Genomic DNA, 18,595 nt, shown 5'->3' with positions numbered 1-18,595 from the left:
TGCCCTTTTTTTAATAAAAAGAAAGAATTTATATATAAACAGGTAGTTCACGCAAGGTTAGTCTGCATAATGATAAAATTTTATCAAAGTTTTGACCTTTTTTATTAATGCATATCGTGACGCAAGAGATCAAACAAGGTAGCTCGAATGAGAATTCTATCATGAAATATTTTGTATTCACGGGGTCTGCTCTCCTTATATTTACCCCACTCAATAATTCTTCATTTTGTAGTTTTGATGCATGTCTTATTGGTGATTTGGTACTTTGCAAGACTTAGTGGGAATCACCCAAGTTATGTGGATAGATATCATTGAGATTACACACTCAATTTTGAAAAAGAGAGGAATCTTTAATTGAACCCCACTTGGGAGAGCATAACCTATTAATCCAAATACATTAAGAGGAATTCCATCACAAGCCGTAAAAAATTCCACAAGTTATCTTGTGGCGTTCCTTGTTCTTCGTCAATTTACATGATGCAAGATGTAGTGGATAAAATAGGACAAAACTGACTACCCTTGATAGGATCGATATACTCAAGGTATGTGATCTTTTTAATATACCAGAAGGTATATACTCAAGGGTGTGGTTCTATTTCCCATTACTCATGACTACACACAATGTTAGCCAACTAGCCACGGGGTGGATGGATCTGTGCAGTGAGTGTGCGCATAAATGTAGTACAAGGAGTAACAATCGATCGATCTCAGAATGCCATAATGTGTGGACCTCCCCAAGGGTGTTGGCACAATAATGGATATCCTCATCTTACGATTTCACTTCAAGCACTCTTATATAGGAAGTAGCTATAATCTGGCCTCAGAATACATAGTATAACATGCATAGAGCTCCACGAGGGTGATAGCATGACAGGGAGTACCCTCTCAGATGATTTCACTTCAGGTATGATGCATTGAGACTGGAAGCAGTTGAAACTCAGTGTCAAGACCTGGTTGGCACTAGGGTCATGGACTACCCTATTATGGACCCACTCATATAGTAGAAGGAAGAATAATTTGGCAGATTCATGAACTAAGTAAGGAGTGTTAAATGGTCAGGAAAAAGGGTGAAACCAGTATTATATTGGGTGGACTCAAAGGGAGAAGTTAGGGCTGCAAGTGGACCAAGAATGGGATTTCTGGTAGGCTACCCAGCGGCCAACCAGTCAGCTAGTGTGGACTGGTAAAATGTAGGAAAATTGAGTTTTTCCTTTGTGGGGCCCACTCCTTTGCAACATTCTTCTTCACACTCACACCATATGTCAGAGCCTATCTAAGGATTATTACTCATACTTTATATCAATGGACAATGGCGCCTACATGGGGTTATGAGAGTTTAAAGTGTTGTGTTAATTGAAGTGAGTTTAAAGGGATACAGCCAAACATACCCTAAGGTCCATTTGGTCGGGCCCAATATATGAGGGACTTAGCACTTATTGTAATTTGCACCCTACAGAGTTTGTAGGGCAAAAAGGAAAAGAAGAAAGAAGGAAAAGAATGAAGAGAAGGAAGGGGAAGAAGGGCTGCTGCCTCCATATTGCTGCCCTATGCTACTATTCCAGTTGCTGCCAAGGAGTTATAGCCAAGCTCTGAAGCTGCTACTGCTCTTCCCACCTACTGCCAGGGATGAATTCAAGACTGCCAGAGAAGCTACTACTGTTGGATGGAGTATGTGAGCTAGACAGTTGTATTAGGTCACTCCCTACTGCATCTGCAAACCCAAAGAAGTAAAGAAGGTAGAATCTCCTGACTTACCTTGTGAAATTTTAGTAGGGGTAGAATCTGGCCAAAGGGTTCCTATAACCCTAAGGCATAAGGCTTTTTCCAAATGGATAAAATTGACAGCAATTGGAAGTGGGGTAAAGTTTCACATGTCCCAAATTTGGTCTAGAAGTAGTCAAAAGAATTAGTTGCATAACCTTGGTAGGAAAATTAAGAAATTGGGACCCAATTGACCCTGTGCACAATAGTAAAACCCAAACTAGAACTGGAAAGGGGTTCCATAAATTTTAATAAACTTAAATTAGATATGTATAGGTGGAGAATTGAGTGGAATGGGTCCCTGTCTACTTAGTGGGACACAAATCCCAATTGATTCCTAGAAAACCCTATTGGGGACCATAAAACTGAATTGGGGTTTGGAAGAATTGGACTGTAATTGGCTAATTGAACACCTTCCCCACATTATATATCATAAAAGGACCTTGTGGGAAGAAATTAGAAGTTCAAAACCCGAAGAATTGGCTCGACAGATTCTGTCCCCGGATCGAAAAAATTCTGCTGATGATAGACCATGTCCAACAAGCTGATCTAGCTAGTCGGTAGGCCCAGGCTATACCTACCGAAAAGGGTTCAGAAGCACAACTGAACTTTCCCTAGTGTTGCTATGTGATCCCAATTTCTTCGAGCATGTGCATTTGGTATAAAATAGTATTGATTGGCTTTAGGAAAAGGTGAATACCCTTCCCTGGGTATGAAGGAATGAAGTGTGAGGGTGTCTGTGGATCATAGTTGTGTGGAATCCTATTTAATCGGTCAAAAGGATGTAATAGCTACGAACCACCTCAGTGTGTATTGGGAAACCAAAGTACAATATTTTGGTCCTTTTAGTTAAATAGAAGGTTTATAGTTGTGTGAGTCAGGTTATTAACCAACACCTGTGTTGGAAAGCTGAATTGGGCAACTAGGTCAGTTAGTTAGGATAAATACTGATCTAAAGCCAATACCTCTGCCCGACATCTAGGTTGGATTCCGATAAGGGTATTCAATGGGATCTTGGATATGGGACTGCCTATAGACAATAAGTAGCAAAACTAACTTTAAATATTAAATTGTTAAAATTAGGAACCTAAGATAGGCTTAGAACATCAGATTTGGGAATCAAGGTGAGTAGGTGTTTGTCTTATTTTGTGAACTGTTTTATACTTTTATTTCCTTATGCTCATGTGTATGTATTGAGAATTCCTGTTTTGGATGTATTATATATATATATATTGCACATGTGGCATGGTTTTACCGAGATTTATGTGACTGTGTTTTTGTGGATGTGTAGTAATATAGTTGAGTGGTAATGATTGTAACATTGATAGTCTGAGGCACGGTGTGGCCAATGGAGGATTCTGGTACCGTGGGCTTAGAGATCAATTTTAAAATTATGGCCACAGTTGGATGATTGCATGCTATGGTTTGCTATAGATGTATGTAGATTGCATATGGTTTAGACCACATCCTAGTGCTATAACCCCTTGCCAATAAGGGGTAAGGTATTGACTAATCCCACTTGGTTGTAGGTCATGGAAGACTACTACGCCTGGATAAGACGTACTATATCCTTAGAGGGCACAGCATGATACGACATATTGTACGCATGGCTGTCGGATAGCATGAGAGACCGATGACGGTGTGGGATTCCGGGACCATAGCTATCAAGGGTTACTATTTAGGGGTTGGCTATGGAACCAAGGTTCCTTTTTCAAGACTGGCTGACTCCTGCTTGCAACTAGCTTGTATCCTTGGAGCCCGACGTACTAGGTAGGGGATACCACTTACGTTGCTTATAGCACTTTTACCCACTTATAGAGACTAAGTAATAAAAAGGATTTAACAAAAATAAATGGATCATGTGTTGTGCATATGTGACATCATAGTATGGTTGCTATTGTGAGCATGTGTTAGCATCATGATTTGGATGTGTGTCCTTGCCTACTCACCCCTCATTGGGTTTGTGAAGCTCACCCCTCGTGGATTTATGTTTTTAGATGGTGGAACTGGAGTTGAGACGGGCAGATGATCAGTGACAGTTGTGAGGCCGTGTCCACGGCACACAGTGAAGAAGAATGTGATTTTCCTTCTGATATTGTATTTATCATCTAAATGATTGTAAGATTTATTTATTTATGTAACATGTGGAATAAGTTTAAAGTTGGGCATCTATTATTAATTATCACTGTAGACTTGATCACTATGTGTATATTAAATTATGGATTTTTATACCTACTCTGATTTATAGTAGTTGATCTCATGATTTATGAGGATAGTAGACTGCTTCTATGATCCTGGTAGAGGTAGGCTGACTAGGTTGAGAATCCAGTGCTGCATATCTTGGCCTATATTTGAGGCAAGGCGTGACAAAACATATTTTCGTACAATTGTTAATAAGGGGAGAATATCCTTGCATTTAATGGTAGCATCTAGTATTAGAAGTTTGGCATCAATCCCCAGTGGAGTCACCACTATAAGGGTAATGACCGGGATTTGGATTGAATCCTCTTTGGGTGCATCTGTGGGTCCCACACTATCACATCCCCTCTAGGAGATACGTGGGGGCCTATTTCGTTGAGGCTCTTTTCCCTTGGGGGTTTCCAAAGGAATATTAATATCGGTAACTATTGGGGATTGGGAAGCCTGATATTTAGACTCGCCACCTAGGGTTAGGGCCTAGGACCCTATGGGTGGGCCCAATCTATGTGGAAAGAACCCAAAATTTTGTTTGGTCCTAAGATAAGGGTAAGTGTTAGGTTGTGGAATTAGGAAGCTGTTAGGCATCTATTCCACTTGGTGAAACTAGTCTTCCTACTAGATGCATAAAGACCTAATATTCTCCCCTAATTAATCCTATACCGTATGCATGGCTAAGTCATTCCTACACTACTATATACACTACCACATGGGGATTAAAGGTCTACATTGAGCCTAATGTGTAAGAGAATTATACATGTGCTCGACCCCTTTTTCGGGTTAAGCAAGGTGGGTCCCTATTGTTGTGGACACGAACTTCTATGAGTGTTCCCCAACTCATGAAGAGGTGGATTTGATTATTTGCTTTCCTTCTTTGGAGAATTTGGCCTTCTTTTGACCTTTCACAACTTTGGAGATTTTTTGAGAATTTTGGTAGAATATCAAAATTCCAAGAGAATTCAAAAGAATCTCGAAGAATCTGGGGTATATGGGGTTATTTGAGGCTTGTTGATAGCACAGGAGGGTTTCCTAAGGATTCCTAGGGGCTAAGGAATTTTTATAGATTTTTTAGATATTTTTGGAATGTTTTGATTTTGAGGAATTTCAATAGGATTTTGGCTCAGGGGAGGCTTAGGCTAAAAAAATGACTAAAAATGAAGAGTAAAGGCACTATCCCTGCACTTGGACACCCTTTGGTAGTTGGAAAGAGGAAGATAGGTCCAAAGGTCCATCAGTTTCCTTGGAAAGGGTGAATAGGCCCCCCTTTTTATAGGGGTTCATATCCAAAAGGTGAAATCTTACAAGTATGCCAGAAATGGGAAATTTTTACACGGGTTGTAGAAATCTCACGGGGCTACGGGCTTCCCAGATTCTTGTGTCTAAAGGTGTTGATCCTACCCTAAAGTTCCCAGTTTTTTGATGTGATTTTGGGGGATCTGATGGTCTGATTTTCGTGCACCATACGTCATCGAAATCGTATTTTCAAGAATTATCCAATGATATAGGTGTTCAACTCCTTGTTGGCTAAGAATCATTCGAGATTCACAAGGAATGACTCTTGTCTTATTGCACCTAGAGATTTCCAGGAATCCCTTTTCATGTCGTTGCTGCCCCATTAGAGAGTGCTTAGAATCAACTTGTCAATATAGAATGTATTAATGTCGGGTACCACAGGATCAGGTATGATTTGGCTGTGTAGGGGCCCCGGGCTGGATTAGGGCTTAGGGTCCAATTAGGGTTTTAGGTTGGATTGTGGTTGTAAGAGAAGTTCAATCACTTTGAAAGGACGAATTTCTCTTCTTTTTGAAAGTGTAGATCTTATCCACATCATGTAACTCATCATTGCTAGGGACAGGTGACAAAATTGGGTGTCTACAAACTGGTAGCAAAAAATTATACCCAAGAGGAAGGGATCAATACGATGATACCTTTTTTCTTTTTTCTTTTTAGTACAGATGATTAAATCCTTTATAGTTTTATTGTCAATAAATTCACATTATGGATATGAGATGTGAATGATGGACATTTAAAAATCTTCTCAATGGATATTTTGATGAAGATTTCCATATGCAGCAACCAGATTTTTTTTTCTCTCTCCTAGAGAAGAGACCAAAGTTTGCAAGTTGTTGAAATCCATTCATTGTCTTGAGCAAGCTTCCAGGAATCGAAACATCCATTTTGATCAGACAATCAAACGGTTCAATTTGAACAAAACATAAATGAACCATATATTGATAAAAAGATTAGTGGGAGAAAGGCTTTTTTTTTTTTTTTTTTTTTTTTTTTTTCTTATATATGGATGATATTTTACTCGTTGGGAATGATGTAGGCATGCTTTCATCTAATAAGATTGTCAATCCACCAATTTCTCAATGAAAGATCTTGGTGATGCAATTACATCATTGGGATCAAACTTGTGACAATAACAAGAGAAAAATGTTGAGCTTGTCATAATCTAACTACATAGAAAATATTTAGACTTGGTTCAATATGTAGGATTCCAAAAGATGGAATATTCCTTTCAGACATAGAAAATATCATTACATGTTTTAGCCCCCCCCCCCCCTATTCTTTGAGGATATTGAAGCCATGAAGAGAATTCTTAATACTTTGGCAATATGAAGTGTCATATATGTAATGTTACATATTAGGCCAAACATTTGCTATGTTGTAAGGGATGTGAGTAGATTTCAGTCTAGTCCTAGACAGGATTTTGGTCTACTAATGGTTGGTGTGTCATTGATTATATACCAAGAAGCTAGATTTATGGTGTCTGGGAACGAAGAAAGCTCAATAAGAAACAATTCCCATAGGGGGCATTGTCAAAGAGAGAGAATTGGTACACGATTGGACAAAAACTAGATATGGTGGCACATTTAGGAAATAGTTTACGAAAGGTTTTAAAAATATTAATTAGTATTAATATTTATTTATAAGTATTTTTTTTGTGATCCAATCAACAGTTCAGACTCTTTGCTCCTAGAATTACAATGGACTAGGGTGGTGATAATAATAATTTCTATACTCTAGGATCCATTACGTGATAGTTTTTAGTGAAGAGAACTAAGCATAATTAACTACTACTTTGGGAGCTATAAGAATAGTATATAATGAGAAATATATTTAATTGAGAATTAAATACATTATCCAATATTATAGATATTCCGATAGGATCTCACCTCTTCCCAATTAAAGAATTCTAGGTAGCATGAACTAAGACAGAATACGAGTTACTACGTATATGGAGTCTATGTAGTAGCACCATCCAATTAAATAACGTGAGAGAGGAAGTGGCTGGTGTTCAATGTAACTGTTCTTCCTTTTCAATGATTTGATTTTTTTTTTTTTTTTTTTTTTTTTTTTTTTTTTTTTTGAATGCCATATACCTACATGAAGCGTGATCATAGGGCTAATATGATTAGCGAAGTAAATTTAGTTCCAAAACAGATGTTGCATAACTATGTCTATTGGCATGCTGAAATAATAGCCCATTTAACAAAAATCACAAATGTTTCATCATCTAATCTAAGGTTATAACCTCGATGATCCAGTGTTTATAATGATATAGAGCTGCCGGATTCAATTAAACTGTTTTAGGGGATTACGAATAAAAGACAGTCAGTCATGATGATATCTTACCAATACACGCTCAAATCTAAACAGATTTGAAAGGAGTGCATGCAGGTGTGTGGCTCTTGGCCTGGCAAAGGATCTCCATCGCCATATGAAACAAACAATTTATTTAAACTGCTTTGAAGTAGAAAACAATTTATAATCTGATGGATTTGGCAAAGTTATTCCCCCTGGCCACCCTCCTATTTTACTAACTGTTGTATAAAGAGTTTGATGTTTGCTCTCTATTTCTCCTCTTAGTAGGAAACTCCCCCAGGGTTAGCCAGCAGGCTTACTCACAAAGTGAAAGTGATTTATGTATGAGACTTTTAATTCCTTTATTTTGTGTTAACACAGTTTATCTATAAGCTTCTAATCAGTGCGATGATTCCTAGAAAGCATAGCCTCTAACATAACAAATGATATCTCAGAATGGTTTTGTTTTCAACCGATCCAAGTGACCAAATACCAAAAAACAGGGGAAATAACGTGGGACCTATATTTACCAAGAAGGATAGGAGTATTCATGTGCTACTAATAAGTATTAACTACTAACTGTGAAACTAGATAGATATGGTGCAAAGGCAAAGATTCAAACTATCTATCACAAGGAACGGAGTAGCTGAACCAAGGGGCGAAGGATGCAAAAGGAAAGTGAAAGAAAGATGTATGCACTCGATGCAATGGCCCACCCTTTAAGCTCCCTTATTATAACATAACATAACATGACATTAGGATCTATATTAGAGTCAAAAGTTTCAACGTTAAAAGGTGAGACAACAGATTATAATTTTAAGGAAATCAACAGCAGCTAATAACATAAATATCAAAAGGTGCATTATGGCACATTATTTGCAAACGCCAAAGACGGTTGTCTTACATTTTACTACTAGAACATATATATAGAATCAAAACTATATCACAGGCAATTTTCCCTTTTATCAAATGTTTTACAAGATGAACAAACTGAAAGGATGAGTAATTGTTGTCTCCTTGGGCTACTACAGCACCTTCACCTGAAATTCAAAAAGTGAGGGTTAAACATTTCTTTCCCTGTCTAGAAGTTTGATCATCTCCAATGCAAAGACCATATCTACACATGCAACACTAAGGAGTCTCTTCTCACCTCTGAACAGGTGCAACTCTGGCTCTCGCTTTGACTTCTCATTTATTTGCATCTTCTGCCCAGACACTGTCCCATGAACCGGCTGGAGCAGATTTCGGTCCCTCAATGTAGTTTTGGCCACCATGGGGACGGTGGGGGCCTTGCAATCCTTCAGGCCCCTGCGGATGAACTTTCCTGGGTTTTGTCCTGATCCCTAGCAATCTCAAGACAAACCTTGCAAGCTCCCCATATAACACCCCAGAGCGATCAAAAAGCTGCAACGATTAACCACGGTTCACAAAAATCAGGTTTGAGAAAACACAGCATCAACACAGTAACTCTTGTTTCTTATTTCCTTTATATTTATTTTCCTTCTGGGAGTCTGGGTAATGTACCAGTTTGTTGCAATTTCTCCATATGAGTTTCACCACAACCTCCTGAAACTATATTAAATAGTGAATCACCCAAGGGCAGCAAGAAATGAATTCATAACAACTGCTTAGGCCACCTATACTAAGTAGATGGTGCATGACTAGTAATGCTTGTACACCAAGTTGATTTTTCTTACCTCGAAACGACATTGGAAACTTTATGTTATAAAGCTTGAGTTTCCTTCAGCTGGTCAGCATAAACTAACATACACGGAAATATATATCAGCCAGCTCCTTACAGGATCAATGACCTCTTGTCACATTTCGTATCCATTAAAAAACTTCACCGCATCAGGCAACCATAGGTGGGTTTATATATGATAAAATGAACAACCATACTAATATCACTGGTCAAGTTTCAGCCCAAAGCAGTGAAACTGCTTCAACAGTGAATTCCAAGTACAGAACCACGGTAATGCCATATAGATTCCACCCCAATGAAACAGCATCTTTGAAAGTTATGAAACTTTAAATTCACATTTTAAATACCTCCGGTGCCTGTTTCAGGCTCCGAAACTCGATCAATGAGATGGGGGTGGGATCCTATGTCACATGGATAGACACATGCCATCCAAGTCCTCAATAAGCCAGGAGAATGGGACCACTGGACAAAATCTAGTGTAATGACAAGGTAGATGCTCTAGTAATGAACCATACTGCCACATAGTGAAATGGCAACTTTGTAATTTTATGAAACTTCTAAACACTTTTTAACCACCTCTGGTGCCTTTTCCTTGCTGGAAGTTGACCTGTGAGGTAAGAGTAGGATCCCTATTACATGGTCCCCCCCCCCCCCCCAAAAAAAAAAAAAAGGGTCTACGGGGCAAGGAGGTTGACCATGTGACAGCAACTACTGCAACAAAGCAAGTTCCTCTTACAGGAACCCATATGTCCATAAGCATTACACGATGTGGCAAACCAATAGCCAATTTTGGTCAAGATTGGGATGGAGGATGATACTAAGGCTCCGTTCCAGGTCGAAGCCACGTGAAAGGAAAATATTAGGGAAAATCAGTATAAAAGTTAGAGATTTCACTAGAAAATTTTCATTTTACGTGGTTTTTACCTATAAACAAATGGAGCACAAGGGATACTGTTCAAAACACTGTGATGCAGATCATAGTTGTCAAGGCGTCGCCTAGGCGACAACTAGGCATCCAGGCACCTTGTTACATTGCATGTCGCCTTGTGTTTTTACCCTTCTTTATGCCAAATATCATCTAAATGAACATTTACTTAAGAAATTGTTCATAAATAAGCAAATACCCCCTATTTGAATCCAATAAAAATAGTTTAAAAATCAAATTCCAAAATGATAAAAAGTCAACCCCATAGTCCAAGAACAAAAACTAGATTTTGGTTATAGGGGCGATTTTCAACTTTTAAATGCTGGGGATTTTCTCAATTATGAAAATTTTATAAATTCTATCATATTAAAACATTGTTAAAAACCAAAAGTCGAGTAAAATAATCTTTTGTTTTGATATCCATAAATTTATTTTCATTCAGGCGATTTTAACAGAATTCGCGCACTTAAAATTAAGTTTGACCAGAGCATAACTTTGTCATTACAACTCAGATTTAAGTAATTTTAGACTTGTTAGAAAGTTGGTTTCATGTTATAACTAATAAAAAAGTCTCATGTAAAAATAAAATCATTTGACCAGTCAAACTTATTATAGAACAGCATTTATCTAAATGTTGATTTTTTATAACTTAATATAACTTAATGTTATTTTTTTATAATTTAATATAGCTAATTGTCGATTTTTAATGACTAGATGTTGCTTAATCTTTATTTTTTATGATACAAGGTATATATAGCTTACTAAATAATGTTAGAAAATAGGAAAAATAAAAAATAACACTTGGTCGCCTTCTTTCCTAAGCACTTAGACAACCCTCCACCGCCTTGGTTCGCCTTGGCGCCATGACAACTATGATTCAGATCAATCAAGATGGATATGCATGTAATGGGCCAATCTCTAAGATTCTGTTTCAAGGGCAGCTAATGCCCACCTAACCAAACAAATCTAACAGCAAGGATTTCTCAGATCCAATAACCAGAATTAATGGAATGTATTAACCTAGACCTTTGAATGCTCCTGTAAGGAGTGATTAGATCCAGATGGAAGGAACTAAAAGAGCTAGGGGCAGGCCTAAAATGACTTTGATGAGTTGGTAAGGAAAGACATGCACAGAAGCTAGGCCTGGATCCTAGTATGACATCAAATAGAGCTGTTTGGAGGGCAAAGTTCCATGTTGCTGATCGCATTTAAGTGGGATGTTCAGCAGGTGTTATGTTGCTATGTTTCTTTTCTTTTCCCCTTCTCTTTCCTTTGCTTTTTTATCGACCAATAGCGGATCCATGTAGCAACTCCATTAAGTTGGGAAAAGGCTTTGTTGTTGTTGCTGTAAACGATTGTTATAGCATAATATTCCAGATTTAAATAAAGAAACATATATGATGCATGGAGCTGTTGGGCACTCAAGAAGCATAATATAGATAAGTTGGGTGTGGCAAAAATGAGAATGTGTGTGGTAAAACTCTGAGAGATAGAATGAGGAATGGCCGGGTAAGAGCTGACTTGGGAGTTGCCCCGATTCCGGATAAGCTCAAAGAATGTTGATTAAGATGGTTTGAACATGTCCAAAGGAGGCCTTTGGATGCGCCAATACAGAAGAGTCATCAGATCGAGGTGGATGGAGCTAAAGGGCTCAACGCAGGCCGAAAATGACCATTGTGTTGGTGTACGATGTTTTGATTCCGTCACAGTTTAATCCAAGGAGTACTGGTGCAACGCCTCGACAAGCAAGACGGCGGTCCTGCTATCTTGCCTGTAATACAAGCAATACTGAGAGGTGTGAAGGACAAGCATTGTAACCCTATTTTTCATTGATAGTGAAGTAAGATCTCATCTCACCGAGGACGTAGGCAATCTTGCCGAACCTCGTAAACCTGTGTGCATTATTTGTTCTTGTTTTTCCATTGTCTTCTGCATTGTTTTAGGATTACGTTTCTGCACATTGATGAGTTGGTAAGGAGACATGCAAAAGCTAGGTCTTGACCCTAGTATGACATTTAACAGAGCTGCTTAGAGGGCAAGGATCCGTGTCTCCGATCGTTCATAAGTGGGATGTCCTAGAGGTGTTGCGGTGCTCTGTTTCTTCCCTCTCCTTTCTTTCTCTCTTTAGTTAGAATATCAGGATGGGAAGAGAACAAGGAGATGAGACTTGGAGAAGAAGAAAAGGAGGAGGAAGAGGAAGATGGAATGGTGGAATCATGTGTGTTGAGAGTAATTCCTCTCCACATATATATTGCTTCACTAATATGTCACAAATAATTACACACACCTCCCTAGGGAGGTAAAAAGGGAAAAATAAAATATAACATGTCTAGTAGCATAACTAGTTCCCAAACTACCCTTACAGAAACATAACTAATGTCTCTAACACTCCCCCTTAAGCTAGAGAATAAATATCATACATTCCCAACTTAGACAACATAGTACTAAACTGATGATGAAGGAGCCCCTTTGTGAAAATATTAGCCAACTGATCTCTAGTCCTCATAAAAAGTGTCCACATGTAACCAGAGTCAATTTTCTCTTTAATGAAGTGTTTATCTACCTCTATGTGTTTTGTTTTATCATGTTGCATAGGGTTGTGGGCTATACTTATGGCAGCCTTATGTTCACAATAAAGCCTCATGGGTGCCTCAGTATCAAATCCCAACTCTTGGATGCTCCTTAACAGGAGGAGCTCACACACTCCATGAGCCATAGCTCTAAACTCTACGTCTACACTAGATCGAGCCACCACAGGTTGTTTTTTCCTCCTCCATGTGTCTATGTTGCCACCTACAAATGTACAATAGCTTGATGTAGATCTCCTATCAAAAACTGAGCCGGGCCAATTTGCATTAGTGAAGCCTTCTATCCTCATGTGGGTTGGCATAAAGTAGTCCTTTCCCTGGAGAGGAATTCAAGTACCGGAGAATGCAGTAAACAACATCCAATTGTCCACTCTTGCAAGCATGCATAAACTGACTCACCATGCCCACTGCATAAGTAATATCTGGACCAGTCAAGGACAAATAAATAAGCTTCCCAACTAGCCTCTGATATTTCTCTGCATCAACAAGAGAAGGGCCAAAATCTTCCCCAAGTTTATGATTCTGCTCAATAGAACTTGCAAGTTTGCAGCCCAACATTCCTCTTTCTTTCAATGGGTCTAGGACAAACTTTCTTTGGTATACATTTATGCCCTTCTTGGATCTAGACACTTCAATCCCTAGGAAGTACTTTAAGGGTCCTAGATCTTTGATTTCAAATTGTTGGGCTTAGTAGTTCTTCAGCATAGCTATCTCAACTCTGTCATCTCCAATCACCACAATGTCATCAACATAGACAATCAGGATTGTGATGGTTCCATTACCTCGCTTAGTGAACAAGGTATGGTCAACCTGACTTTAGGAACAACCATTCTTCAGAATGGCCTCTCTGAATCTTTCAAACCAGGCCTTTGGAGATTGTTTAATACCATACAGAGCCTTCCTGAGAAGACCCACCTTTCCTGCAGCTGAAGGTAACTTAAAGCTAGGAGTTGGAATATACACCTCCTCTTCTAAATCGCCATGTAGGAAGCCATTCTTCACATCCAATTGATACAATAGCCAGTCTTTGTTTGCTGCCATAGATAAAAGGAACCTTATGGAGTTATGTTTAGCCACAGGAGAAAATGTCTCCTGATAGACAATCCCATACACTTGGTTGTATCCTTTTTCCACCAACCTTGCTTTATACCTCTCAATAGTACCACCTGACCGGTACTTGATTGTGTAGGCCCACCTGCATCTAGCCGGAGTTCTCACCTGGGAAAGTCAACCAATTTCCAAGTACAATTTTTCTCGAAGGCCATCATTTCCTTAGTCGTGGCTTGCTTCCACTTAAGGTCAGGCATAGCTTCAAAAACATTCTTAGGAATAGAAACAAAGGAGAGAGCAATAGTAAAGGCAACACATGTAGGAGAGAGAGTCATAGGAAACAAACTAGGCTATAGGATTAGTACAAGCTCTCTTTCCCTTCTTAGTAGCAATAGAAAGATTTAACTCAAATGAGGAAGAAGGGATATACCTGACTGAGGAGGGTTGATTTCAGGATTTGGATTCAAAGAGGACTCTTGGCAGGTCTTCTTGCTCCTCCTTTAGACACAATATCAACCTTTCATTACCAAAACCTGAACCACCTCTTGAATGATCACCAACATCAATAATATCCACCTTTTTGTGTTTCCCAATGTCAAACATTAAAGGGGAAATAGGCAAGGGGAAAAAAAAAGGATTTCATCAGTAGCTTTTTCACTCCCATTATTCGCACCCCTAAAAAGGATGCTGATGGGGTGCAAAAAAATGTGTAGACTCAAGGAAGGTGACATCTTTAAAGAGAAGCCTTCGTCTAGAAGAAGGATGATAGCACTTGTAAACTTTGGTAGTAGAGAAATAGACAGAAAGATACATTTAAGAGCCTTAGGGTCCATTTTAGTCCGAGAAGATTTATTAACATGGAAATAACAGATACACCCAAACACTTTGGGGGGTGTGGGAAGAGAGAAAGAAGACTTAGGAGACAAGGTTTCCAAGGGAGTTTTGGAGCCAAGAAGTTCTGTTGGCACACGATCAAAAGTTTTGGCAACACTGTTCCTTTACAGTATCTTATCTCATAAACCTTCTTCCAGTCTTAAGTTTCATAGAGAATATCAGCCAAGTCATAATAGTGGAGTTTTCAGTCTCCCATTTTAGATATGATGGGTCACTTGGGTTAGGAGCTTCAATAGTACCTGTAACATACTAGAGCTTTCTCCTACTCTGCAAGGAAAGCTTCACAGAATGAGCATAATCCAAATGATTGGTGTTGTCCAACTTCACAATAGAAATTTGAGTATTTAGGTTATCAAAATCCATAGGAGTAGGATGAGCAGCACTACTACTGGCTAAAACATCTCCAAAGCGGTCTCCAAGTCCACTACCTTTAGACATATTGTAGAGGAGTCATACATAAGGTGGGAGTACACATGCTACCCAAATTTTCCTTCCCAGAACCAGAAAAAATTTTGCAACAAGCAAACCAAGCATATACTTCAAAGAAATTCACACCATCCACATTCTTCAAAGTGTAGAATAATAACATAGTAGCGAAATAGTCCTACATATCATACATTACAAACACATAGGAATCGGAAGCATCACAGGCCACATTTCAGAGCCAAAAAAGCCAAAAAAACAGGGCTATCGCCCCCTATTTCTAAGGGAGAAGTGGAGGCTTGAAGTGAGACCAAGGGGTGATAATACACCCTAGTGCAACCTAAATGGACCTGGTTTCAGCTCCAAAGCTGACCAGATGAGAGAGAACAAGAAAAAAAAAAAAAAGAACCCAAGCTCGCAGCGACCTTACCTAGGCCTGGTTTTGCTTATTGCAGCCTTCAAGTCTCTTTCTTCAAAGGGAGACTTCCCTTGGTGTCTCCATGGTCTCCTTGCATGCCTATCGCAAGATTTCTTCAATCTTCTAACATAAAAATCCCTTTCCTTGGAACCCATTTGTAACCTAGGGTTCCAAAGAGAAGAGAGGGAAGGAAGAGACTTGTAGCTCGACTCTCAAACCAACCGTACGGCTCTGATACCAAGTCAGAATATAAAGATGGGGAAGAGAACAAGGAGATGAGAGTTGGAGAAGAAAAGGAGGAGGAAGAAGAGGAGGAGGAAGAGGAAGAAGAAGAAGAGAAGATTGAATGGTAATTGCATGTTGAGAGTAATTCCTCTCACACACAAATATATTGTTTCACTAATATATTACATGTAATTACACACCTCCTTAGGGAGGTAAAATGGGGAAAATAAAATTTAACATGACTAGTAACATAACTAGTTCCCAAACTATCCTTAGAGCAACATAACTACTATCTCTAACACTTTTCCCCTTATTTACTCTTCTTTCTTTTTCTTTTCCTTTGGTCTAACTTGGATCCATGTATTCGACCCCATTTAGGTGGGATAAGTCTGAGTTGTGTTGTTGATTTAAATTAAGAAATATCCAACCAGAATATGAGAAACTGATAGGGTTGATTGACGAGAGAGAAGGTGGTCGATGTGTAAGTTGTGGGGAGATAAATTAGGGACGCAGATCCTAAAATTTAGGATCTCGAACTACCAATTGATGGGAGGAAAAAGGAAGAAAGAGAAATCTATCGATAGGTAATGAAGGGGAGGAGAGAGAATATTATGAAGTGTTGTTCAAAGTTTGGAGAGAATTCATGGGCAAGAGAGAACGGGGAGAACCAATAGCAGTGAGAGACAGAGGGTATATGCATAGTTGTCACAGCGCCAAGGTGAACCAAGGCGATGGAAGGTTGTCCAAGCACTTAGGCGAGAAGCCATCCGCCTTAAGGCAAACAAGGCAACCAAGTGTTATTTTTTATTTTCCCTTTTTTTTAACTTGATTTAGTAAGCTATATATACCTTGTATCATAAAAAAATCAAGATTAAGCAACATCAAGTAATTAAAAATCAACATTTAGCCATATTAAATCATTAAGAATTAACATAAAGTCATATTAAGTTATAAAAAATCAAAATTTAGAGAAATGCTCTTGTTTTATAATATAAAACTAGTTTTCCAACAAGTCTAAGATTACTTAAATCTAAGTTGTAATGACAAAGTTATGCTCAGGTCAAACTTATTTTTAAGTTCACGAATGCTGTTAAAATCGCCTAAATGAAAATAATTTTATGGATATCAAAACAAAAGATTATTTTACCGGACTTTTGGTTTTTAACAATGTTTTGACATTATAGAATTTATAAAATTTTCATAATTGAGAAAAACCTCAGCATTTAAAAGTTGAAAATCGCCCCTATAACCAAAATCTAGTTTTTGTTCTTGGACTGGGGGTTTGACTTTTTATCCTTTTGGAATTTGACTTTTAAACTATTTTTATTGGATTCAAATAGGGGGTATTTGCTTATTTATGAATAATATCTTAAGTAAATGTTGAATGATATTTGGCATAAATAAGTGCCAAAACACAAAGTGGCATGCAGTGCAACAAGGCGACTATCACCTAGGCCCTAGGCAAACTGCTTGGACGCCTAGTCATCGCCTTGGCGACGCCTTGACAACTATGGGTATATGAGAGAAGACTGAATTATCTTACCAAATTTGAGAGAATGTGAGAATGTAGAAGAGGCTGTAAAGCCAGCCTCTTTTTTTGTAACAAACCAAAAGAATAATTTTCCATTCAACTACAATACATCTTTGATTGGGGGTTTGTTACATATTTATAGCAATAAAGAAAACTGTTCCTACTCAATAGGATGCAGACAGATAACTAGCCTTTTTTTATTAGGTAATGACTCTGATTCCCTAATAACAATCTATAACAATTCACAACTTATAAAATATGATATTTTGAACTTTAAAAAAACCTAATCAATAGCTAAACAAAAACACCAGAACCTGACTTAAAATGCTGATTAAACAGTACCAAACCGGATCTAAAACAGATAAAGGATTATCTTGCCCCTGAAAAACAAGTTCTGAACTTATACTAATCAAAGTTGGTCCCTGCCACACAATCTAAACCATAGATTGCTTCTGCATTATGATGTGCTGACTGAAAGGAATAAAACAGTACCAAACAGGATCAAAAACAGAAAATAAAATTCCAGATTATGGAGGAATTCTGACTATTTTAAGGAAGGAGTAAAACAGTAATTTAATCACAGAAATTAGGGTTCAGAGAGGGAAGCTAGATCACTGATTTCAGACGTAAATTAATCCAATATCAATAGCCTAAATAGGTAACGAAAACAGATCTGATTTCAGATGTGGAATGACCTAAACAGCAGCTCTAATGGAAGGAGGGGCAGAATTGGAAAAAAAGAATTATCTTCAGATCTGACTGTCAGATTGTCTCAGATTTGAATTAGATCGTATTTTGGCGAAACAGGTATGGTCAAAAGTTGGATTCAGTTAGATGGCTGAATTGTTTAATCCAAAATAAAAAAAATACCTTATATCCAACCTTCTAGAAACTAGGGTTCTAGTTGGATAAATTAAGAACAGTACTACTTCCTTGGAAATGGATGATGAATGAATGATGAAAGAAAGAAAGGGAAGAATGGTGGTAGGGGAATGGCTATCTCAGCCTGGGTCTCTCACCCTCAACTCTCGCAACTGATGAATACAACCTATCTCAAGCAAATTATTCAATCAATTCTATCTTGTGCTATAGCAATGCCTCTTTTATAGAAGAGGTTAACGATCCCAATACATAATAGGACTCAAAGAAACCTACTTAGCTTAGGACTTAAGCTACTAAATAAACAATGACTTGTTCACCAAGAAACTAATAAAAAAAATGGTTGGACTCCTAAAACAAACTTAAGACTCCAACATGGAGTTAAATAAAGCAACAAATCACACCAAGACTAGGA

General features: G+C 38.2%; 1 protein-coding gene across 2 annotated transcripts in view; it reads right to left on the bottom strand.

The window, feature by feature from the left end:
• Positions 1-8,359: 8,359 nt before the first annotated feature.
• LOC122070391 (peroxisomal membrane protein 13) overlaps positions 8,360-18,595 on the bottom strand; it is a 41,983-nt gene continuing 31,747 nt past the window's right edge. For both annotated transcript variants that reach the window (XM_042634533.1, XM_042634534.1), the window contains exons 5-6: positions 8,696-8,949; positions 8,360-8,585 (exon numbers count right to left, since the gene is read on the bottom strand). In XM_042634533.1, coding sequence (XP_042490467.1) covers positions 8,734-8,949 — 216 coding nt within the window. In that variant the 3' untranslated portion in view covers positions 8,360-8,585; positions 8,696-8,733. The remainder of the gene's footprint in view (positions 8,586-8,695; positions 8,950-18,595) is intronic.

Source organism: Macadamia integrifolia, unplaced genomic scaffold (assembly GCF_013358625.1).
Source record: "Macadamia integrifolia cultivar HAES 741 unplaced genomic scaffold, SCU_Mint_v3 scaffold900, whole genome shotgun sequence".
Classification (NCBI taxonomy): domain Eukaryota; kingdom Viridiplantae; phylum Streptophyta; class Magnoliopsida; order Proteales; family Proteaceae; genus Macadamia; species Macadamia integrifolia.
Note: the sequence above shows the minus strand (reverse complement) of the source record. Positions and strands in the feature narration are given on the sequence as shown.